This window comes from Corvus kubaryi, unplaced genomic scaffold (genome assembly GCF_017639235.1).
Source record: "Corvus kubaryi isolate FWS band 111438036 unplaced genomic scaffold, C.kubaryi_AGA036_p1.0 split3-73, whole genome shotgun sequence".
NCBI classification, from domain to species: Eukaryota; Metazoa; Chordata; class Aves; order Passeriformes; family Corvidae; genus Corvus; species Corvus kubaryi.
In genome coordinates this window covers 21,353,364-21,374,855 of record NW_024582091.1, presented here as the reverse complement: position 1 = coordinate 21,374,855, position 21,492 = coordinate 21,353,364, and the positions used below count along the sequence as shown (strand labels likewise).

General features: G+C 38.0%; 1 protein-coding gene across 1 annotated transcript in view; it reads left to right on the top strand.

The window, feature by feature from the left end:
* The window catches only part of SIM1 (SIM bHLH transcription factor 1), a 52,697-nt gene extending 31,864 nt beyond the window's left edge, over positions 1-20,833 (top strand). Inside the window, exons 10-12 of the mRNA XM_042017129.1 lie at positions 2,975-3,140; positions 10,495-10,900; positions 13,601-20,833. Coding sequence (XP_041873063.1) covers positions 2,975-3,140; positions 10,495-10,900; positions 13,601-14,331 — 1,303 coding nt within the window. The 3' untranslated portion in view covers positions 14,332-20,833. The remainder of the gene's footprint in view (positions 1-2,974; positions 3,141-10,494; positions 10,901-13,600) is intronic.
* The last annotated feature ends 659 nt before the right edge of the window (positions 20,834-21,492 follow it).

The following is a 21,492-nucleotide window of genomic DNA, read 5'->3' as shown; positions in this document are numbered from 1 at the left end:
TTTTGTCTCACAGTGCATATGGATATACTCAGATGTTTTCATTTCTTAGTGGAACATCTTTTGCATTTGATATTGAGGCCACTGAACCCTTCCTCCATATTTTCTTTCCTTTTTAACTCCTGGTATTTATCTTGGGCAGTTGCTGATGGTGTTCTGGTATCTCTCTTGGTTATTCTGAAGGGTAGCTCTTCTAGGACAGGGTTGAGATGGTACTGAATCATGACTCAGTGATGCAAAAACGTCCAGGTATTTCATCTGCAAAGAGAGCACAGGAGTCTTCTTTTTCTAAGGCAAAACTTTGCATCTGGCAGCAAGAACTTCAGGTACTTTTTTTATCATCATTTTCTTTGATGAAGTTACTGTCTGAGCAACTCATGCAAATACAAGCTTGTGTTGCTTATTCTAAGGTGTGGTGTTTTGGGAGGGTGAAAGCTCACCATAACAATAGCAAGGACATAGAAAAGTAACACAGAATGTCATTTAAGGTTTGGGTAAGTCAGGTTTGACTGTTTTTTGGGGTTTTTTTTCCAGTTCCCATGACCTAGAAACATTGTAGAGAGTAGTCCCTATATTATTGAATGTTTGGCCCTTACACACATCGTAACAGCAGACAAGCAGTGTTGGAATGACAATATGGTCTGAATACCAGGGTGCTATTCCTCCCACTGTTTTAAAACTTTTTAATGGACACAGGAAAGCAGCAGATGGTTACAGGGTGGCAAAAACAGAAATGGGGAGTTAATGGCAGCAGCACAGAGCTACAGGTTCTCCAGCAAAACCAGAGGTAAAAGGGTTGGTAGGCTCAAAAAAAAAATACAACCTCCTCATACCCCTAAGGCTCTGAAAACTTACCTACTTAGTTTTGATTAATTTCAGTTTCTGGTGGTAATATTTTCTCCATCTGACACGGAAAACACAGGACCCTTCCCCTTCTTATAATCAAATAGTCAGAGGGAGTGTGTATACCAGGATGAGACTATTAGATTTTCAGGGCTATTGATAAAATCTCATGCTACTGTAGCAATTAAGTATGAAGACTGTTTGACATCTTTTGTGTTTCGTATAACATGGAGATAATTTTCTAGGAATCAATTATGAAGACAGATGCTTTGCATGTCAAGTCAAGGTGTCTGGATGAAAATTTTGAGGATAACCACGGGAAAGATTAATGCTTTCAAAATATGTGGATGAGCTGTACCTGTCAAAGAGGCCAAAGCAAATCCCCACACTCAGACGCTTTCACTGCAGACAGGATATTTGAAATGCAGATATTATAGCAGAGAATATCTCTATTGAAGCTAAAATTTGAAGAAATTACCTCATTAAGAACTAATTTTGCATTGCAAAGCCCTATTTATACTTGACAAATCTCTGTCTGCTATGGACTGGAAACACCATAGTCAGTGCAGTTCTAATGTCAGGGATTTACTTTCATGTGTCATATATACACAGACACACATATATTGTCTGCATTGCCAAAAAACCTAAGCCTCTTCAACCAATAATTTTACTATTTATCACATGCAAAAAAAAATTACTGTAGAACTGGGACGAATTAATATTTTGGTTCTGCAGGTTTATCTGTGGCTGCTCGAAGATTCATCCTATTTCACTTATTTCAGTGATTTATCAAGTTTATTCTTCTACCCCTGCCTTTTATCTGAAAACATTTCAATGTACTAAGCTGTAATACGCTTAGGTGATGAAGCAGTTTCTTTCTAAAAAACTTAGACTCTTGTGCCTTACATATCAATATTTGTGTGATTATAGACCAAGATATTGTTGTTAAAGCTCGGTAAACAATTTATTATTAATATAATTCATTAAGTGTTAATCTTTAGGTTTTGATGGAGTATGGGGTAATTGTGTGAATGAATATGTTGCCTCCTTGACTGCTTAAGGGAAGCATTATTCTTCCCTTATCCCTTACTTCTCTACTGATAACACAAAGGAAAAAAAACATCATGAACCCTTCCTCTTTTCCTCCAGGTAGGTAGGTCAGGAAGAAGCTCTCGCTTTGCTCTCTTTTAATAAATCATTGTCAGAATAGGTTCCGTATGACTACATGAAAGCTGGAGAGCTAATTTGTTACTCCCCTGGGTATCAGCAGACATGCAGATGTGTGCAGAGGAGAGCAGTCCAATGCACATGCCCTTGTTATGCTTAGTAAGACATTGTGAACAATGCCAGTTTTCCTTATTTTCATGCATTCATTAGTTTAAAGAAACTAACACCGAACTTCAAAAACTGACATTATATGTAGCTTTCCATGGACAACCTCTATTATTTTGTGAGTGAGGGACAGGCTATTTAAATCACAAGATTGATATTTATTTAGCTGTTTGACTGGTAAACTGGTATAAGCAACTAAAAATGGAGGAATAAAAGACTGATAAGACCCATAGAAGGAAAAAAAACAAATCAAAAATTTGCACCAATTGCCTGAAACTTCTTAAACACTGAAAAATACAACCTTAAAGATCAAGTGTTTTCCATTAAAAAATTATTTTGTTTAGTTTATCTAGTCATCTCTGTAGGCTGTTATGTGCACCCCACACGCACACATGTGAACACACACACACACATAGCACACATGTGGTAAATTTGTAGTTGTATGGTTAAAAGAGTTTTGAGGAAAATGTATCCTATTTACTGCTTAGCTATGTGACCAATGTAGAACTGTAATACAAATCTCAGAAATATCCATCCCATTGGTTTTTTATTACTGAAGAAAGTAGATCAGGATGATAACAGCTGGATGCAAAAAGCAATCATATTTTCACTATAAAAATACTGCTATTGCTTAGTAAGCTATACTCCATAAATATATTAGGGGGATATACTGGCTTGCCCTGAATGGTTTTGTTCTTTTTCCTTAAAAATACCTTTTGTTTCCACCCCCCACAAAGAAGAAAGGAATGTTTCCCGTTAAGACATGAAGTGAGCTTGTTTTTCACTTTTGCCTTTTATATAGGGATACTGAATATAAAGGACTACAGCTCTCCCTGGATCAGGTCACTGCTACCAAGCCGGCATTCTCATACGCAAATTCAACTCCGACCATAACGGATAATAGAAAGGGAAGCAAATCTCGCCTCTCGAGCACAAAGTCAAAATCAAGGACATCACCATACCCACAGGTAGCTGTCTTTGAAAAAAATAAATTAAATATTTTTGAATATCTTGATTTTGACTGCTACTTTACCCAAGTAATTAGAACGGGCCAAAGAACGTGTTACTCAAAGGGAATAAAGGACGGCAGGTTATACGACCTTGAGACAGGAATATGTTTCTTTAAACTGCTTCTAAAAAGCTGGAAACATTTATGTTTCAGCATGCATAATAAATCATTATCAACAACAATAGCAGTGCAGGGCTCAGAGTTAATGAGAAGCGGACAGAAGGACAAAGGAAAATGTTGGTTTTGAAATACTTGGTTTGAGAAGGCTGTGAGTTTTGTCATTTGAGAAATCTTTCTTTTTCTTGCTTGGTCTTTACTAACTCCAACATATCTAGAAAACTGTCAGATATTTGATAGAAGTTAATACTGAAATCGTAGTCGAGAGGAGTGAGTTTTGATGAGGGAAAGAAGTCAGCCAGCTTGGTGAATTGGAACAAGAACGTGTGTTTTCTGTGTGTAAAACTTTGAAAGGAAGAAAACAGTAGGAGGTGGTCATTGGCATCAGTAGAATTTAATTTCCCAGATTTCATTTTGAAGCCTAACGTGTAAGGAACATGTCCTGCTTGGAGAATGGACCAGACTCGACTGAGTCTGTGAACTGAAACTTACCCAATACATTTATGTAACTGATTCCTGCAGGCAATGTCACAGCACTTGCATCCTTACATTGTCAAACTTTTAGCTCAAATAAATCTGTTTGTTAAAATAATCATGATGTTTACTAATGATACAAGTCCTACTGCTCTTATGCCTCTACACAAGAGGATATAAATGGATATATACAAAGTGGATATAAATGTATGCATTCACGATGTAACATTGAAGAGCTATGTATTTTGAAAGAGCCCAGGTCAATATTTAACTGGTAATGACCTTAATAACTACAGTTTCTTTGCAGGCACAATGTTTTCTAAATGGACCTCTAAGAGTGTGTAATGGGATCCCAAATGTCTACATCACTTCCTTGTTTTCTTTCTTTTTTCCCATCAAAAGTATCAAGGATAAGAATTTCAGTTAAATGACATCTGCTATTGGCACAGGGAATATTTAACTGGGCACCTAGATATGAATCCAGATTCCTAATTTTAAGCATCTAACTTTTGTCAGAGGTTATCATAGCTCGCTTGTTCATGCATGTTTCTGTGGGTTCTTAAAAAAGCCTTTTTCTTTAATTTTTTTAATTGTTTGATTAAATTTCTTCAATCAAGTAATCAAAATGTTTAAAAGAATTGGGGAAGACATGTATGAATAATTCTAAATTCAATTTTTATGACTATTTTTGATATATTGTAATTACATTTCATCTTGCCTTATACAGTCCTTTCAAAGGACTCATTTGCTAGCAGGACAATCCCAGCTGAAGACTTGTTATCCTTCCATATCTATCTGATTTTTGAAAGTGTGACCTCCTTATCCTTTCTGTCACCAGAAAAAAAAATACTGAATGAGCAGTGCAGCATTGTGACTTTTGGTTTATCAGGGATTGTTGTATGAAAGCTCAGGGTGCTTAGTCTCCAGTTTCATTCTGCATCCTCATCACCAGCTGCCTGATATTAAAGTCACATATTTCATCATTCAAAAAGAAGCAGCCATGGTAGTTGCCAGTATCTTGAAAAATGGTCATACCGTTCATTGCAGCCCATCACCACAAGTAAAGCTGGCAGCTTGGCCTTGCCTCCCTCTCATCCTTTTCCACTGCTGAATAAACTGTTGAAAGACTAAGAGAAGCTGTTGTGAAGAACATGCAGCAGGTGGTATGGCCTGCGTCCCTCAGCCTCCTGCCCTTGTTATTTGCCAGTCAGTAGAGGAGAATTAGAGTGTGACTTAAAAGTCACAGCTGAAAGAGAGGTCACGGGTTTTGGCTTACACAGGAGCCTGAGTTGTGGTGAGGAAAGGAAGCAGGAAGTTTATTAGTAAAATAACGGCAGTGGGCAAAGTACTTCTTAAAGTCAAGGGCACCTAGGAGATTTTAAATGTACATAAGTTCTTTCCCACTTTTTTCCTTTCCTTTTCTCTTTTTCCCTTACCATTTACTTTGCTTCTCTCTTGAAGAGAAAAAGAAATCATATGCCTTATTGGTTTCTGACTGAGAATCCTTCACCTTGCCAGCTGTGTGCCCCTAAGACAGCTACCTGAGATGTGAACAGTATGAAAATTATGCTAATCGACTTCAGCTGAATTTTTACTACTAGGGCAAAAAGTGGATGTTTCAGTCATCTAAGACAGTGCTAATTTTTTTTCCTCAAATCTTATGCAAAAGCAGACATAGCATACTGTGGGTCTTGTAGACTCAAGTGAAACTGAGTTCATTTAACTGGAGGCATCGGTCAGCATCTGATTAGCACTGCCTGCTGTTAGTACAGTGGGTTCTGTGAAACCACCCTCAGGCAGGGGAGGGGCAAGTAGAGAGGAGAGCAACCCAAAATTCATGGCCTAGCTGCAGAATTTGCTCAGAGTTTGAAGAATGCTTTTCTAGTCCCATCCCACCAGAGAGGCACAGAGCTGAAAGAGATGGTGGGAAACAAAACAAACAGGCAGATGAAGGTTTGATGGATATTTGCAGAAAAAGGAAATCATGGGTTGGTGTAAAGATGCCTGTAGTCTGCCCCCACAATATAATCATCATCATCATAATCATTGTGAGTGCCTTCCAAAATCTAGCCCTGCACCTTTGTGTTCCCAAAAACTAGCCCAGGACCTCGTTTATTCTATACAGAGGAAATAGCAACAAGACTGGAAAAACATTTTAATTATGATCATCTGAACTGCTTTGGAGTTTAATGTACCATTAATGATGATTGCCTAAGGAAAATATTTAAATTGCCTGCTGTCTGCCTGCAGTGGAAATGTTTCATGATGAGATCTGGATAAATGTTTATTCCTTCATATCTCATCTTAGCTCTTGGATAAAGATTATATATATATGTATCTCATGAAAGCACACATACAAGTAAGGATGTACCCAAGAGCTGTTGGATGGAGGCTTTGGTCTATACTATAGCAGGCATAAATTTTTGGAAATAGTTGTATATTATAGATATAGGTACATATTAATAGGTAGGTATAGAGGTATGTATTAATACATCAGATTTCAGAGATATATTGATTCTATATCTCCTTTAAATGGATAATCTGGATTGATTCTGCAGTCCATCTCTTTTTGGGCATATCACCCAATGGGGTAAAGACAACAGAATCAGGCTGAATTCTAGCCAGCCTGGGTTTTGTTTTGTTTTAATTTCTTCCTGTAGCCTAAAGCTTTGGCAACTTCAAGTGTGTTCAAAAGCAAAGCAAACCCTTCTTTTTATAGTAAACATAACTCCTGGTCTGGTGAAGAGTCACCAGCAGTGGGGGTTATTTTAATGGACATGCTGTATTACTTTAATCTAAGCCTTTCACCATCTGTTGTGCCTATAACAGTGAATGCGAAAAGAGCATATTTTACATTTCAGGATTACATTAGTAAAATGTAAGATAATAGTGATTTAAAAGCATGCATATGTTCTTAGTACAATGCAGCCCGCATCTGTGATGTTTTTTCCCTCATGGTTAAGACACAAATCAAGAGAAAAGCTACTAATGCTGATGTAGTGAAAGTTTTTCATGGAAAAGAGGATTCTGTGAGGGTTTCACCATATAATTAACGTTTGTAATGATAAAAACCTGAGTAGGCTGCCAGAAAATTATATATCTATAGAATCTGTTGTTTGAACATCTGGGGTGGCGTGTGGAGCAGGCTGATGTTGCTGTGTATGACAGAATGAGTCCTCAGGCCAGTGAGACACCTGCAAAAATGGAAGGTCAGGCAAAAGAAAATCACACGAGAAATATTAAATTGTCTACTGGCCTAATACACTTCCATGGGCTCTCATAACGCAAGCTTTCTTAGACATGGAATTTATATCTTCTCATTTCCTTGTCTCTTTAGCCCTCCAGAAGTTTTTCTTGGAATGAAAATGTATCAGTTATGGCCCACAGACCCTTTCTTTGTCAGTGCTAATCCTGCTGGTGTGCTCTCACTGTGACTGTACGCTGGATTAATACTCTGGAAGACATTTCTAATTTTCAGAGGTGACAATTCAGTTTCCAGGGACCAGCTGGAGGACCATTTAATTTATGTTTTGTTGTTTTTTATGGCAGAAGACAATTGAGAAATCACCTGAAGGGATTTCAGATGTTGCCAGTCTGAAGTTCTTTATCACTATCTGCTGACTAAATTTTGTCAAAAATCCAAAAGTAATAAATTTATTTTGCCTTCTGACTCCTGATAGAAGTCAGAAGGCAAAAATTAGCAGAAAATAAGATGTTTCTGCTGAGACATGACTGGGTTTGAAAAAATCCAACTGATTTTAATTTGCCATAATTTTCATTAAATCTGATTCAATTTTTTATGGTCTTTCATCACTTGACATATGGGAGCCTAATTCTGACTTGTGAGATAGTGTTTCCACTCCCATTTCAGTAAAGCAATATCTTTGATCACTCTTTCATTTCTCCCCCCATCAACATGTCACACATGCCCGTATTTGAAGTCTCCACCTGTCAACATCAGATTCCCAGGAGCGGCAGTGGTTGGACCGCAGCAGTGGAGGCAGCCTGAAGATGCCAAATAGAGATGTGGCTGGCTTTAGAGGGAATTAGACATATTTTTGCCCTGTGCCTGCTCATGTTGTACCTTAGGAGTAAGTAGTCATATCAAACCTTGGCAGAAAATGTGGGCCACAAACAATTGACTGTGTTAATTTAATTCTGTCCATGGCCCAGCAGCTGCCATAGGTCAGATCTCAAATAATCTTCATTTACCTCAAGGACAAAGAAGATGAGTCAAGTATTGTTGGTCTTGATACATGGTTATATAACACCACACAGTGCATTTCTAATACACTAAACATAAAACCTTTGAGATAATTTCCCTTTTTTCAAAAAAACTGCACAAAGGCCTTTTGTGATTAGGTTCAAAATAAAAGCAAAAATGTGCAACTTTTCAATTACATGAAGATATTCCCTTCAAGAGAAGCTATGTTGGACACTGAAGTGTCCTTAGAAAAAGAGAACAAATAGAAGAATATCTAGTAGAGCTACAGGAAATTAAGAGTTTGCAGTTTGAAAGATTCTCTGGCATTTATTATCATAATAAAGTGTCCAAAAAAAGAAATTTCATTATAATATTGTTCTAAATTAATTTTCCGTGTCCTCCTCATGAAAGAAATACATACTGGGAGCTTTGTTTTTAATAAGAAAATAAATGAACTCCTGATTTTTCTATACTTGCATTTAGGCTTACACTATATAATATTTCTGCTTAACTTTTAAAATTAGAAAATCTGGTTTATACAAGCCAAATCCAAAAAGAGCAAAAAGTAATTCTAAAATTAAGAACAGATGAAAAACTAGTTTTCTGGTTTTTTGATTTTTCATTCCAGATAAAATTTGCTAAGTGGTAATCTTGTTAATAATTTCTAAGTTTTTTTATTGGAAACTTAATTTTACCTATACATTTTTGTAAAATGCTTACAATAATTCAGCTGTTATTTATGAAGGTATCTTTGTGACTAAGCAGTTTGTGGACATTAGATCTGAAAGGATAATAGAAGAGTTAGATGCTCCAGTTGATCACATAACTCTGTGGTGACTGAATAAAGTTTCTAGTTAGTGTATGTTGAGTTACTGGCATTTAATAGAATGCTTTTGTGGCTCTGTAACTATCTAACCTTCATGAAAATTCATGTTTGTCCTTTCATCTTGAAACCCTTGTGATGAGTATCGTGGTACTAACTTTCTGACCTCCTCCATGTCTCCTGGTAGGCTTGTTGCCTATGGCTATTCTTCTGACAACTAATAACAAAATATAATTGACTTCTTCAAAGCCATGACCCTTTCTTTGTTTCCTTGAAATAACCTATCCTGTTCACAACCAAAACAGTATTAGACAAATATAAACAAATATAAACTGGAATACTGAAGAAATGCCCAATTAGATGCCAAAAACTCCACTGATGTTGCACAGATGGTTTAAGTTTCTGTAAGTCAAACATCTGGTCAGTACTTTCGATTGGTAAGTGCATAAAACCTTGATCCTGGCTGATAATGAGGAGTTTCAGAGCAACTTAATCTAATGAAAAGGAAGGTAACCTTATGTTAGGCCTATTAAAAGAAAAGGCAGAGTGGGCATATGGAAGGTGAGTGATGGAATGGGAGAATTCCAAGGTTTCATGTTGTAATACATTGATTTGTGACATGAGTGTGCAGTGCTGAAGAGGTGAGCATGTACAGCTTTGGTCTCATCCCAGTCCATAATCACGGGTGAAATTGATTTAGAAATGTTCCGTGAAGTTTGACAGTTCCAATAAATAAAAAGATTTAAAAATGAGATGGCTAAATCCTAGGAGGTTTAATAAACATTCTTTTCCTTTCCCAAAAGGTATCTAAAAGTTTGAAGCATTCATTAGGAATACGTAGGAATCTGTGACATTTAACTTAACCCTTACTTCTCTCTAAACAAATGCTCATGTTCCTATCCTGACTAATTTTCCAGCTTTTTTTGTGTTGGGAGGGCCTTGTTTAAGTGAGGGTGAAAAGTGCTCACTCTGCCTGCTTTGGTTAGCAGTCACCTTTACTGGAAAATAGTTTCTGGATTTTCCTTGTTCCCACATTGCAATAGAACTGGGATTTTTAGCTTCCTACCTATTTGCCATCACTTTAGGCTTTACCCTATAGAAATGTTGGCAGGGCAGGATTTGCAAGAGGCTTTCTTTTCCCTACTAATAAGAGGAAAGAAGTTCAAAGATACAACTCCAAGGAAAAAATTCAACAAAAAAAATATGAGGAAAAGAGAGCGAAGCCTTAGAAAAAACCCTTCAAATACATTCGGTTTCAATTTGACATGTGAGAATGCTCCAGGAGCAGTGTTATTTCAGTCCCTTTTGGAAGTGTTTTGCTGAAGTGCATTGGAGCACCTTGGCTGAGCATAAGCACAGCTTTCAAAGCAACAAGAAAAACCTGAACATATTAAAAATATATTGAACTGAAACATTGATGTTGCTGAGCCTGATATTACACATCATAAAGGAGATGGCTGTTAAGGGCCGACATGGGATGTTTTAGACTTTCATGAGGTCTGTCCTGTCATCTGTGAGCTCATTACAGAGTGTTGTACAGGAAAGGACCAGGAGCCCAATCAGAAGGTGCAGACATGTGGGCACGCTCACAAGAAACACACTATCACATACACTCTCTGCCTTTGTTCCCAGTGCAGTTACTTGCAGATTTCACCCAGGTGTGGTAATTTCCATGCTGCTTCTCCTGTTTTGCAGTATTCTGGATTTCACACTGAGAGATCCGAGTCTGACCACGAGAGCCAGTGGGGTGGGAGCCCACTGACCGATACGGCTTCTCCCCAGCTCCTGGAGCCTGCGGACAGACCGAGCTCCCAGCACCACGACGCCTCCTGTGCCTACAGACAGTACTCAGACCGCAGCGCGCTCTGCTACGGTTTTGCGCTCGACCACTCCAGGGTGACTGATGACAGGCATTTCCACACTCAGGCCTGCGAGGGAGGCAGATGCGAAGCTGGCCGGTATTTCCTTGGCACGCCGCAGCCGGGGAGGGAGAGCTGGTGGGGTTCTCGTTCAGCATTGCCTCTGACTAAGTCATCCCCAGAGAGCAGAGAAGCGTATGAGAACAGTATGCCCCACATAACGTCAGTGCACAGGATTCATGGTAAGACATAACAAGGATTTGCAGAAGTGACACCATCTCAGCGAAGAATATGACAGAAACATACAGCTGTTTATGTGAAAGATGGAAAATTAGATGCTTTTGATGTATGTTATTGTCTCAGAGATCGCATCTGTGGAGATGAGGATACTTAAAATTCAAGTTGAGTTGAGTTTTATAGTCTGGCTTATATGCAGCAAAATATAATTTTGCTGTATTTTCATCAATCTGTGAAATTAAGGTGGAAACGTGACTGGTGAGATTTTAGGCATGATCTTAAAAATATAAACAAAATAATCCACTCAATAGAAAAGTGGGTTTTATTTGTTTTAGGATTAAGACACTTCAGATGGAATATATTTAGCAAAAAATTAGAGCTGAATCCAAGCTGGATATTAAAAACTCTTGAAAGCCTTTGGAGAAATTGTTCTCCAAGTGACATTTTTCCCTATGGGTTATTACTGATTCTGTATGTATTTAAAGTTAGCTATTAAAATTAACAGTTGTTTTTGGTTTCACACATTTATCCTCAGCTATAATTTTTAGCCAATTTGAACCTCTCCATCCTTTCAACACCAAGCCTGAAATTTTGTTTGGTTTCTGACAGGTTGCGAACTCAATGCATTAGCACATTTTCAGAGGCTGAAGCTAATAAAAAAACCACAGTGAAAGCCTGATATTGGTTTGGGAAAAGTCCAAAAGTCCTTCATTTAAAAATTATAGGCTGAGTCTTGGAAGACAGCAACTGGCCCAAAAGTCAGAATTCAAGGTTGTAAGGATGCATGCAACATCAAAAAAAAAAAAAAAAGTTTTTCTACAAAATAGTCTATGAAAACAAGGGTTGCCTCTAAAGAACTCATAAAAGCTGATTACATTAGTACTATTCCATTGATTTGCAGAATGAAGTTTTGTAAACGAAAAAGAACTGTTCTGTTTTACTCCAATCTGAGGAAAATTACGTCGAGATTAGAAAAAAAAATTATTAAGTAGCATGTTCTAGGAAATACAGATAAAACAGGAAAGGGACAGAAAATTTTGCCGATGAGGACTGTTCTCCACTTTTCCTGTGGGAACATGCCTCCGTCCTTGTGTCTGTTCTGTACTTTTGCCCTATTAGTGTTTTTCTAGCTTCTTCTTCTCAAAAAAAGAGAGAATCTAGTAAAGCATGATAATTTTGCTGGCAAATTTTTTGCATGATAATTCTTGCTGAGCACAGAAATATAATACCAAGGTACAAATGCAAAAGGGTTAGATATTTATTCCATACCTCTATCAAGGATAATTAATGTAAATGGATAATATAGTTTGGTTTTAGTTTGTTGTTTGGTTTTGCTGTAATTCCAGGTACTGCAGTTAATGTCTTTATTGTATCAAGTCTTACATTTTTCACTAGGTCTTCAGTCTGCGTGTAGCTTTAGGGGGAAAAACCTGACTAGCATTGACATTTTGGGACCAGATCTTAAGAGGATGTGAAAGATAAATTCATACTCATGATACTCCACAGTGAAGTGCTTCCACAGCAATGGAAGGATATTTTTATTATAAAAGCCCATCACTGATTTTTGTTGTGAACTCTACAATGAAGTGGTAGTGGTCTGCAACCCAAACAGATCTGTATGCCCTGACCCAACACAGAACAGGAGAAACTTCTGGTGCTAGTCTGAAAATGGGTTTGCTTTGAGTACTGTCAGCCAACCCAACGTGCCTCATCCCCAAAGTGGACTTTGTGTGCTGAGGCAAAGGCATCAAGAAGTAACATGTGCAAGTCCCACACATGCCCTGCTGAAGGAATGTATCTCAGCAAATCAAGCCCTTTATCATAATGTTGACCGTTCAGGTTTTGGGGCCACTCACTTTCTTGCTAGTGAGGACTGACAGGTATGATTCTGTGCTTTCAGCTAGTTGCAAGCTGAACATCTTCTCTGATATGTATATGGGCCTTGTTTTTTAAAGAGAGGTAAGAATGTCACAGTATTTTGCCATTTCAAAAGCAAATACTTATTCGTGGGGATATGACGTCACATTTTGACAGTAACCCTGTCTAGCAGTTATGGGTTCTTGAGCTTTTGTAGAAGAGTTCCTTCATTACTTGTGGTTATTTATTGCTGTGTAACCTGCATAAAGTCACTACATAACCACAATCTATTTCTCAGTGCTGTCTGTGTTTTAGCTCCTTGAAAGGCCTAAGAAAACATGCTGGAATATTGTACATTTGTAATTCCCTGAGATTTTTATTTTTACCATGGCCCAAATTCACTCAGACCTTGCTGATGCAAAGAGGTAGTAAGGGGCCAGGGGCCTGAACATTGGCATTGTGGGCACTTTGACATGCCCTACGATACCCTGCCTGGCCTCTTGCTGCTCCAAAAGACAGAGGTGCTTTAGAGTTGGTGCCATACCTGCTGGGCTTATGCAGATGCTTGGCTACCCAAGAGTGTATCAAGTGGCACCAGATACCTGTGTTGAGGTGCTTCGATCTCTTTGTATATCTCCAGCTGTGTTACTTGTTCCTTGTGGAGATACTGGAAACTAGAATTTGTCACTGAAAAGCAAAGGGTCTACCATGGTCTTTTTTGGTGACTGTTACGAGTCACTTACCTCTGATTTGATTTTCTCTATGTAAAAGAAGGTTCAGATTACATGTTTTTCAAGATCACGTGCCTCCTCAAACCTCAGTGCTTGTCTCCTTTCTCTCTTTCCTAGGAAGAGGACACTGGGATGAGGACAGTGTCATTAGCTCACCTGATCCTGGCTCTGCCAGTGAGTCAGGTGACCGATACCGTACTGAGCAGTATCAGAACAGTCCACATGAGCCCAGCAAAATTGAAACTCTAATAAGAGCCACCCAGCAAATGATTAAAGAAGAAGAAAACAGGCTACAGCTGCGGAAGACCACTCCTGACCCACTGGTCTCCATTAACGGCACGGGGAAGAAGCACGCTATCTGTTTTGCAAACTACCCTCAGCAGCAGGTGGCAGCGGACGTCTGCCGCGTCCCAACGGTTGCCAACACTCCCCCCTGTGAACACATCCAGCAGCGAGATGGAAAGATTATGAGCCCACATGAAAATGACTATGACAACAGCCCCACAACACTGTCTAGGATAAGCAGCCCCAGTTCTGATCGAATATCAAAATCTAGTTTGGTACTTGCTAAAGACTACCTGCATTCAGATATGTCCCCTCATCAAAACCAAGGAGACCACCCAGCAGTCTCTCCAAATTATTACAGCTCCCACAGGCAGTACTTTGATAAGCATGCTTACACACTAACTGGGTATGCTCTGGAGCATCTATATGACACTGAAACAATTAGAAACTATTCACTAGGCTGTAATGGATCCCACTTTGATGTGACTTCTCACTTAAGGATGCAGCAAGATCCGGCACAAGGACACAAGGGAACATCTGTTATAATAACCAATGGAAGCTGACACTTTTTTTTTCTAAAAACTTTTGTGCTTTAAAAAGTAACCTTTGAGATCTAATTGGAAGATATTATATGTTTTCATGCCCTTGTCCTTACCAGCATTTCACATACCACAGTGCATTAGAAAGAAGAACCCAAGGTTTGGGGGGATAAGTTAGTTAAAACGCATTACTTTAAAAAAATAAAAATGCACTAGCATGCAGTGTTAGAGTGAATGGAGCTAAACTCAAAGTTGGTGCCATGCATGCTGAGAAGGATACAAGAGGCCCAGGGAGGGAGTGCTTGTCCCAGGCTAACAGAGCAGTTCATCCACATCATGTAAGAGGTGTTGTTTGGAAACACTGCCAAGGGCAGATCTTCTGAACTGCATAGGTACCAGCCAACAGAACTTCTATGCACTCTTTTTTTACAGGAATGTGGGATGTGTTCCTTCGAAATACACAACAAAAAGCGTACTTCTGGTGGTTCGTTTATTCCCCAAAGGCCAAGCACGTTATGCTGCTCTATGGTATAAAGCATCCATGGCTGACCAATACAAAATCAAAAAAGAGAGAAAGAGAGAACTCCTCGAATTGTTATGTCCTTGTGTACTCACATACATAGCTATTGACATATGCCTGATTTGAAAAGAGTCCTTATGATTAGTATGGTCAAATATTTACTTCTACTGTATTAAAAAGACAGGGGCATTCTCACTGTAGTTTTGCGAAACAAAGGGCTTGCTTGTCTTGCTGCAGAGATGGGAGATTGCTCTCATGTTTTTGAAAGGTTGCCCATGGTGGGTAGTGGAGTGAAATGGAAGAAAATTGCCTGGAGAAACAGGGAGAATAGACTGGAATTAGGAGTGGTTCAAGATAAACTGTTAACCCTGTAGCTATGTATGCCATTTAGTAATAATTATAAAATAAGGAAAAGTGGCTGAATAATTAAGAATTAATTTAAAACACAGAAGGAACTCAACAGAATCATAGAAATATTGCTGTAAAATACAAATGCAGTGGCATAAATGTAAAATTACACCAGTCAAGAATAGGTAAAAACTGTTTGGTGGTTTATCTAACTTCTGATAAAGTTTTGGAGTAAATTAAGAGAGTATAGAGAATTGTAACTACTCTGTCTGAAACACAGTAAAGTAATAGGCATGACCTTGATAAATATGAATTATCTTCTTGATTGCAGCAGATAATTTAATGAATATCAGAAAATATTAGGGCTATCAAAATCAGCCATATGTACATAAAAAAGTACAGAGGAAAATCAGTGTTCCAAGGAATTAAATTGTATTAAGAATGCTGGCATTATCAGGGCCTGTCCTAGCGTTATATAAGACATCAAAAGAAGCAGAGGAACTTTTTAAAATTTTTAATAACCTCATGAACAAAGAGAGTGATTGATTGGAAAAGAATAAATACAAAACATATGCTAAAAATGTAAAATAGGGAATTTTTAGGCACAATTGCTAGCCCTGTCCTTTTTTTTGTATGGCATTTATATGGTTCCAAAGTCAACTGCAACAGGAGGGACCACCACTCCCTCTTATGCCAATGTGGAGGAAAGGGGACCTGAGGTGGTTACTAAAATGAGATTAGCTCTAAGGCTAGCTTCATTTGTAACATTCAGAAGCTCAACATATGGGACTGAGTCATCAATGGGACTAAATATAAACCAGCATGCTATGGGTGGGTTAAAAATACTGTTTCCAAATAAAACTAATCAGAAGCAAAAGCTAAATAATAACATTATAAACCACGTAAGTAGAGATGTACTTGAAAGCAGAGGAAATTACCTCTCTGAACTTGGAATATTGTGTGTAGTCCTGATCACTCCAAAGCAGATTGTGAATCTTGAATTGAGTAGTACCTTACTCCATAAGCGACATTTGTTGACTGCAGTGTGATCGCTCCTGGTGGAATGCACGTTGAACACAAGGGAGAACAACACAGTCTGGTCTTTATTATCTAAACTTCGTAACAGAAAAGGTGGAGCAGAGCTCAGCAAAAGATAAAGAGACTGAAAGATCTAATAAAAGCTTTAAATAAACTGGGTCTGTCATCTTTGTAAGGGAACAGAGTAAGGGGTAGTATCACTGATGTGCACCAAACTCTGCACAGAGGAGAGATAAATAATGGTCTAAAACTATTTGAACTAGAAAACAGCAGAAATGAGAGACAGGGCACTGAATGATAGCCAAGGCAAAATGAGAACAAAATGATTTGGCAAGAAGTTTATTTGACCCATTGCCAAGTGGATAATGAAGGTCATAAAGAGAAGCAGACAGAGATTTTTGTTTGTTTGTTTGTTTTAAGATAATAAAAAGGCAAATAATTGAGGGGAAGAAAAACATTGACAACTGTTAACTCAGAGGAAGAAATGGACCAAAATGGACTTCTTTCAGCCCAACAATTGTATATATTCCTAAAGCATAGGAATAAGAAAGTATTTTTGATAAATTTAGTTCTGGATACATATTTATTTCACTTGTTCCTATGAGTAAGATGAATAAACTTGTACTTGGAGTATCTTTTTACAGTATTAAAATACAATTTGAAAAATTAATTAGAGTAGAGGTACATGGAATCATATTATCCCTACAAGTACATATAAAACCATGCCTAAGTGTCAATACTATTTTGTATTACAGAAGAGTCTCCCAAACTGTTTGAATGAATGGTGTTTTCTCAGCACTCAAGTTTCTTGGGATCACAAAGCACTCTTGCCATCAAGCTTTTAGTTAGAGGGCAACAAAGTTCTGCAGACCAGATGCAGTTCCCTGGCTGTGGTCTAATGGCCACAAGTAGTCAGGAAACCACCCTTTGGCGACCGTTGTATTTGCATTCTGACAGGCACCTTTGAAAAATAGACTTATAAGACAAACAGGCACAGCATAAACTGCTTGTGCACTATATGACTTCATGTAGGAAAAAAAGACAGTGTGCTATGCATTAAAGTTCCCCATCCTTATTTACAGTGATCCCGAACTACGACTTCACAAACTGTAGCTATTTATGCTATTTTCAATAGTTCTAGTCCACTACAAATGCAAAAAATGCACTGTGATGAACAGAATAAATCAGTAGAGATGTCTCTACATGCAGCCACGTTGTGCTGCAAGCAAAGGCTGATGGTCTCTTCCTCATGGGATTCCAGCAACTGGCACTCCCTAGCACTTCAATACAGTATGCCAGAGATGGATGTCTTTTGTCAGCTTGTTTGCTATCCTGCTTCTTTAGATAGCCAGGAATTTCTTCTTAATTGACAGAAAGCATTGAGTTTTGCAAACATAGACTCTGCATGCTACATGCTACATGCAAACAAGTCCGCAATCTTAATTATAGCATATAATATCACTGCAGCTCATATTATGTGTGCTTTTTAATATGGTATAAAGCTTATTTTTTCCATTACATATTTATGTAATTCAAAGTTTCATTTGGTATCCTTCAAGGATATAATCTTTTTTTATGTTTCTTCCTTTTCCAAATCAGATGGGAAGAAATATTGAAAAATTGAAAAATGCAAGGCATTTGAACCAAATAAGTTTCAAATGTATTGCATTAGCTAAAGGTTATCACTTAAAATAAGGTATGTATGCTGTGTTTTGGAACAGAAACAATATAAATTGCTGTATTGCATAATTTCTCTAACAAAATACTGGTTTGTTATTAACACGAACTTAATATTTTGCAACTACTGCAAATACAGAGTGACCACAGCTCTTTCAAACCATTTCTTACAGATGTCAGTGGATGGCGCATTACGGTTTTTGTGCATTAAAATCTTAGTATATCTCTTTTGTTTAAAGAAATAAAAACCCTCTAGTCTTTATATAAAATCACACCATGGGCATAGAGTTTGTGATTTTGGACAAATTTGCAAAGCAATTCTTAAATTAAAAGAAGAACCTTACTCAGCAATTTGTCCCATTTATTCAAATGGGAATATTTGTGGAGTAAGGTACTACTTAACAAGTGCAAAGGAAGGAAAGCTGACTGCTGATAATAGGTTTGAGGGTTGTTTTGTAATTCTTCTTTCCTTAAATCTGAAGATGTGAGTATGGAATTATGGAAGATAGTATCTCTAATGGCTGTGTTTCTATAAAAGAGGTTATTTATGTTTTGAAAAAATGAGTGCATCTCTTCCAAATGAAGAGCCCCAAATGTATTTCTTGAGCTTTAAATGGCTTTTGTTGATCTGTCCGCAATACTGCTGTGGGTTACACAGTGAAATTCTGCTCTTTTAAACTGTTTTAATCACTGTTATCTGAATCTCATTTTTGTCTCTGCACATGCAGCATTTATTCATTAATGTCCCTAAGTATGTTAACCACCATATGTTCATTTATGTGAGCATGCTGAGTGAGCTGGAAAAAATGAAAGGTCACATAGTATTTCTGGAAAAGGCACAGCCACCCCAGAAAATCAGCCTGGCTGTTCCAAAGGTCAGATAACCTTTCAGTCACGGAACAAAGCTGTGGCATACGCACGCATTGGTTTCAGACCTTCTGCATACAGACCTGTATGTAATGGGGATTATAGCTCACAGTTCCAGGATTAGACCTAGCTACGTCTATTTTAAGGTGGCTATAGTCAATGTCTGGCAGCAAATGGATTCAGGCTCTGCTCTTTCCATGTGTTGCAAGTTTACTTAAAGCACCTAAGAGCCTAAAGGCAATACAGGAACAATGTTATTATTAGGAACAATGGTGGATGAACACGCTTTCCTGTAGGTATACCGGCTTAACTCCAGATAGCTCCACAGTGTGGAGGAGAATCTATTTTATTTTATTTGCAGTTAGAATTGACGGTTAAATATTTCAGCTGTGTGCACTGAGAAGCTAAAAAACCCCAAACCAAAAAACCCCAAACCCACCCTGAAAACAGCAACAACAAAAAAAACCAAATCAAAATCCCCCAGATTTCTGTAACCCTTCAGTTTGGTGTTTTTAAAGTCTGCTAGAGGAATAGCTGAGGATTTAGCTGTTATTTTGAAGACCAAAAAAACAAAATAGTCTTCTGTTCTGAACAGTGAGAGCACTAGTGTGATTCCATTCTACATTTCCTTAGGGCATTTATTAATGAAAAAAATGCTGTGAGGCTTCACTGTGGCATTTAGCTTATGTATACAAGAGTTCTGTAGATAAATCTGGCTCTAAATTGTTAGGAATACATCCCTTTTTGAAAAGAGTTAATTTATGACTCCATCTATGAAGCTGAATTTGAAAGGAAAGATCAAATGCAGGATGAAAAAACGCTTTTTGTCTGGTTGCATTCCCTATTTAACTCCCCTCTCACACAAGGTTCTCAACCTTTCCTATTGTTCTAGGATTCCAAATGTAATTTTAAACATTTTTATTTATTGCAATTTGGACTGCATTTATTATTTTCCTTTTCAGCTACTGATACAGTGGGAAGTTTCAAAATGCAAGAAACAATCTTTTTCACACAATATAAAACGTTGGCACCTTTACATTCTAAGGAAATAAAATCTATTAGAAAAAGTACTTTTAGGGCACTGCAACTTTTTCCCAAGGTAAATATTTCAATGCATAAAATATATTAATCTAACAAAAAAAAGCACTTCAGACATGATGAAGAATTTCATGTTTGCTTTAAACCAATGGTTACATTTATGGAAAAAAATACACAGATTGCCAGTGTTTCAAATACCATGCTTTGCAATGTAAAGGGTCTAGTGACATTGTAGCATAACATCCGTAGTTTTCCTTTGGAATGTAATGTAGAAAACATAATTTAGTTATGTCAACAATATCTTGCAAAGTGTTCCCATTTATAATTATTTATATTGTAAATAGCTTTCTGAAGTAAATTTGAAGTTAATGTGCATAAGATGTATTTATTATGTGAAGATTTTTTTTTTTTTGGTTTAAAATATAGCTACCAATATGCAATTTTTGTCTGTTTTTCTAGATTTTTAAACTAAAGATTGTCCTACATAGTATACATTTTCAGGAATCCATTTTAATTAACGCGAGTATTTCTTACCATTGGGAGGGGACAGGGTAAAGTAATTTATTTTGGTTCCTGTGAATCCTAAGTGCTCCCTGAATCTTGAATGGAGTTTATCAAACTATGAAGAGACACTGATAAGATACTGCTACCTCTTTCAAGATGTCTCAATCTGGTCAAATACAATTGTTTCAGGAAGAACTTAATTAAGATTAATTACCTACTTTGTGAATCATCTGCCTTGTTTCTTGAAGCCATCTACCACCCCTGTGCCTCAGCTAAATCAGCTCACTGACTTGGAGCATGATACCCATTAGGTGCTTAAAGTACTGTACTCAAAGAGCAGTGTTCTGACACAGGAATAGGTGAGAAGTTATGCTAAACTGCACTCAGACCTGAGAGCTGGCTACGTCCTGAGGTTTTGTGCTTGGATATTTCAATCAACCCAGAGTAACATGAGCCACTGTGCAGCATCTGAGCTGCTGCAACCCTTGCCTGGTCTGGGGTTTAGGTCCTTCCGGGCTCGAGTTCTGAGTCACAGCTCTTACCTTCTAGACCAGTTTCTGAGCCATCAGACCCCATCTTCTCAGACACTGTCACTGAGTCTCTTCCCTTGCAGGGCACAAATGCATGACGAGTAGTGGGAGACTGGTGCTATGGTCAGGTGAGAGAGCAGCTTTCTCTGGAGAGAAAGTGGTTGTTCACATATTTCCCACTCACAAGACAGAGCAAATACATAAGCATCAGGGATGGGTGTGATGCAGAGAAGAGTCAGTTTTGAGTCTCAAGTAAATTAAATACATAAAATGGAGATGCAGTTTTGTCACCAGCCCTTTGCTCCTGCATCGATATAGGCACTTGGTTCTTAGAGACACTCCTGGGACTGGGGAATACTCTGCGGCATTCAGTTAAAAGTTTAAACTACATTCATGATGTTGGCATTTCCTATGGGCTAATTTAGGCAGTTCTCCTCTCAGCCTGAAGTTTGGTCCAGGTTCTCAGGTAGATAGGAAATGGTGCCATCTTTTCACCAAACTGTGCTGTTTAGCTGTCTAAAACATGCTGAGTTCCTTTTTCTCTCTTTCTCTTTTTCTTTTTCTCTTTCTTTCTTTCTTTCTTGTCTGTCTGTCTGTCTGTCTCTGTGGGTGAGGGGTTTCAGAAATGCCCTTTTTTGGCCTACCTCTCTCTCTTTGAAGCCC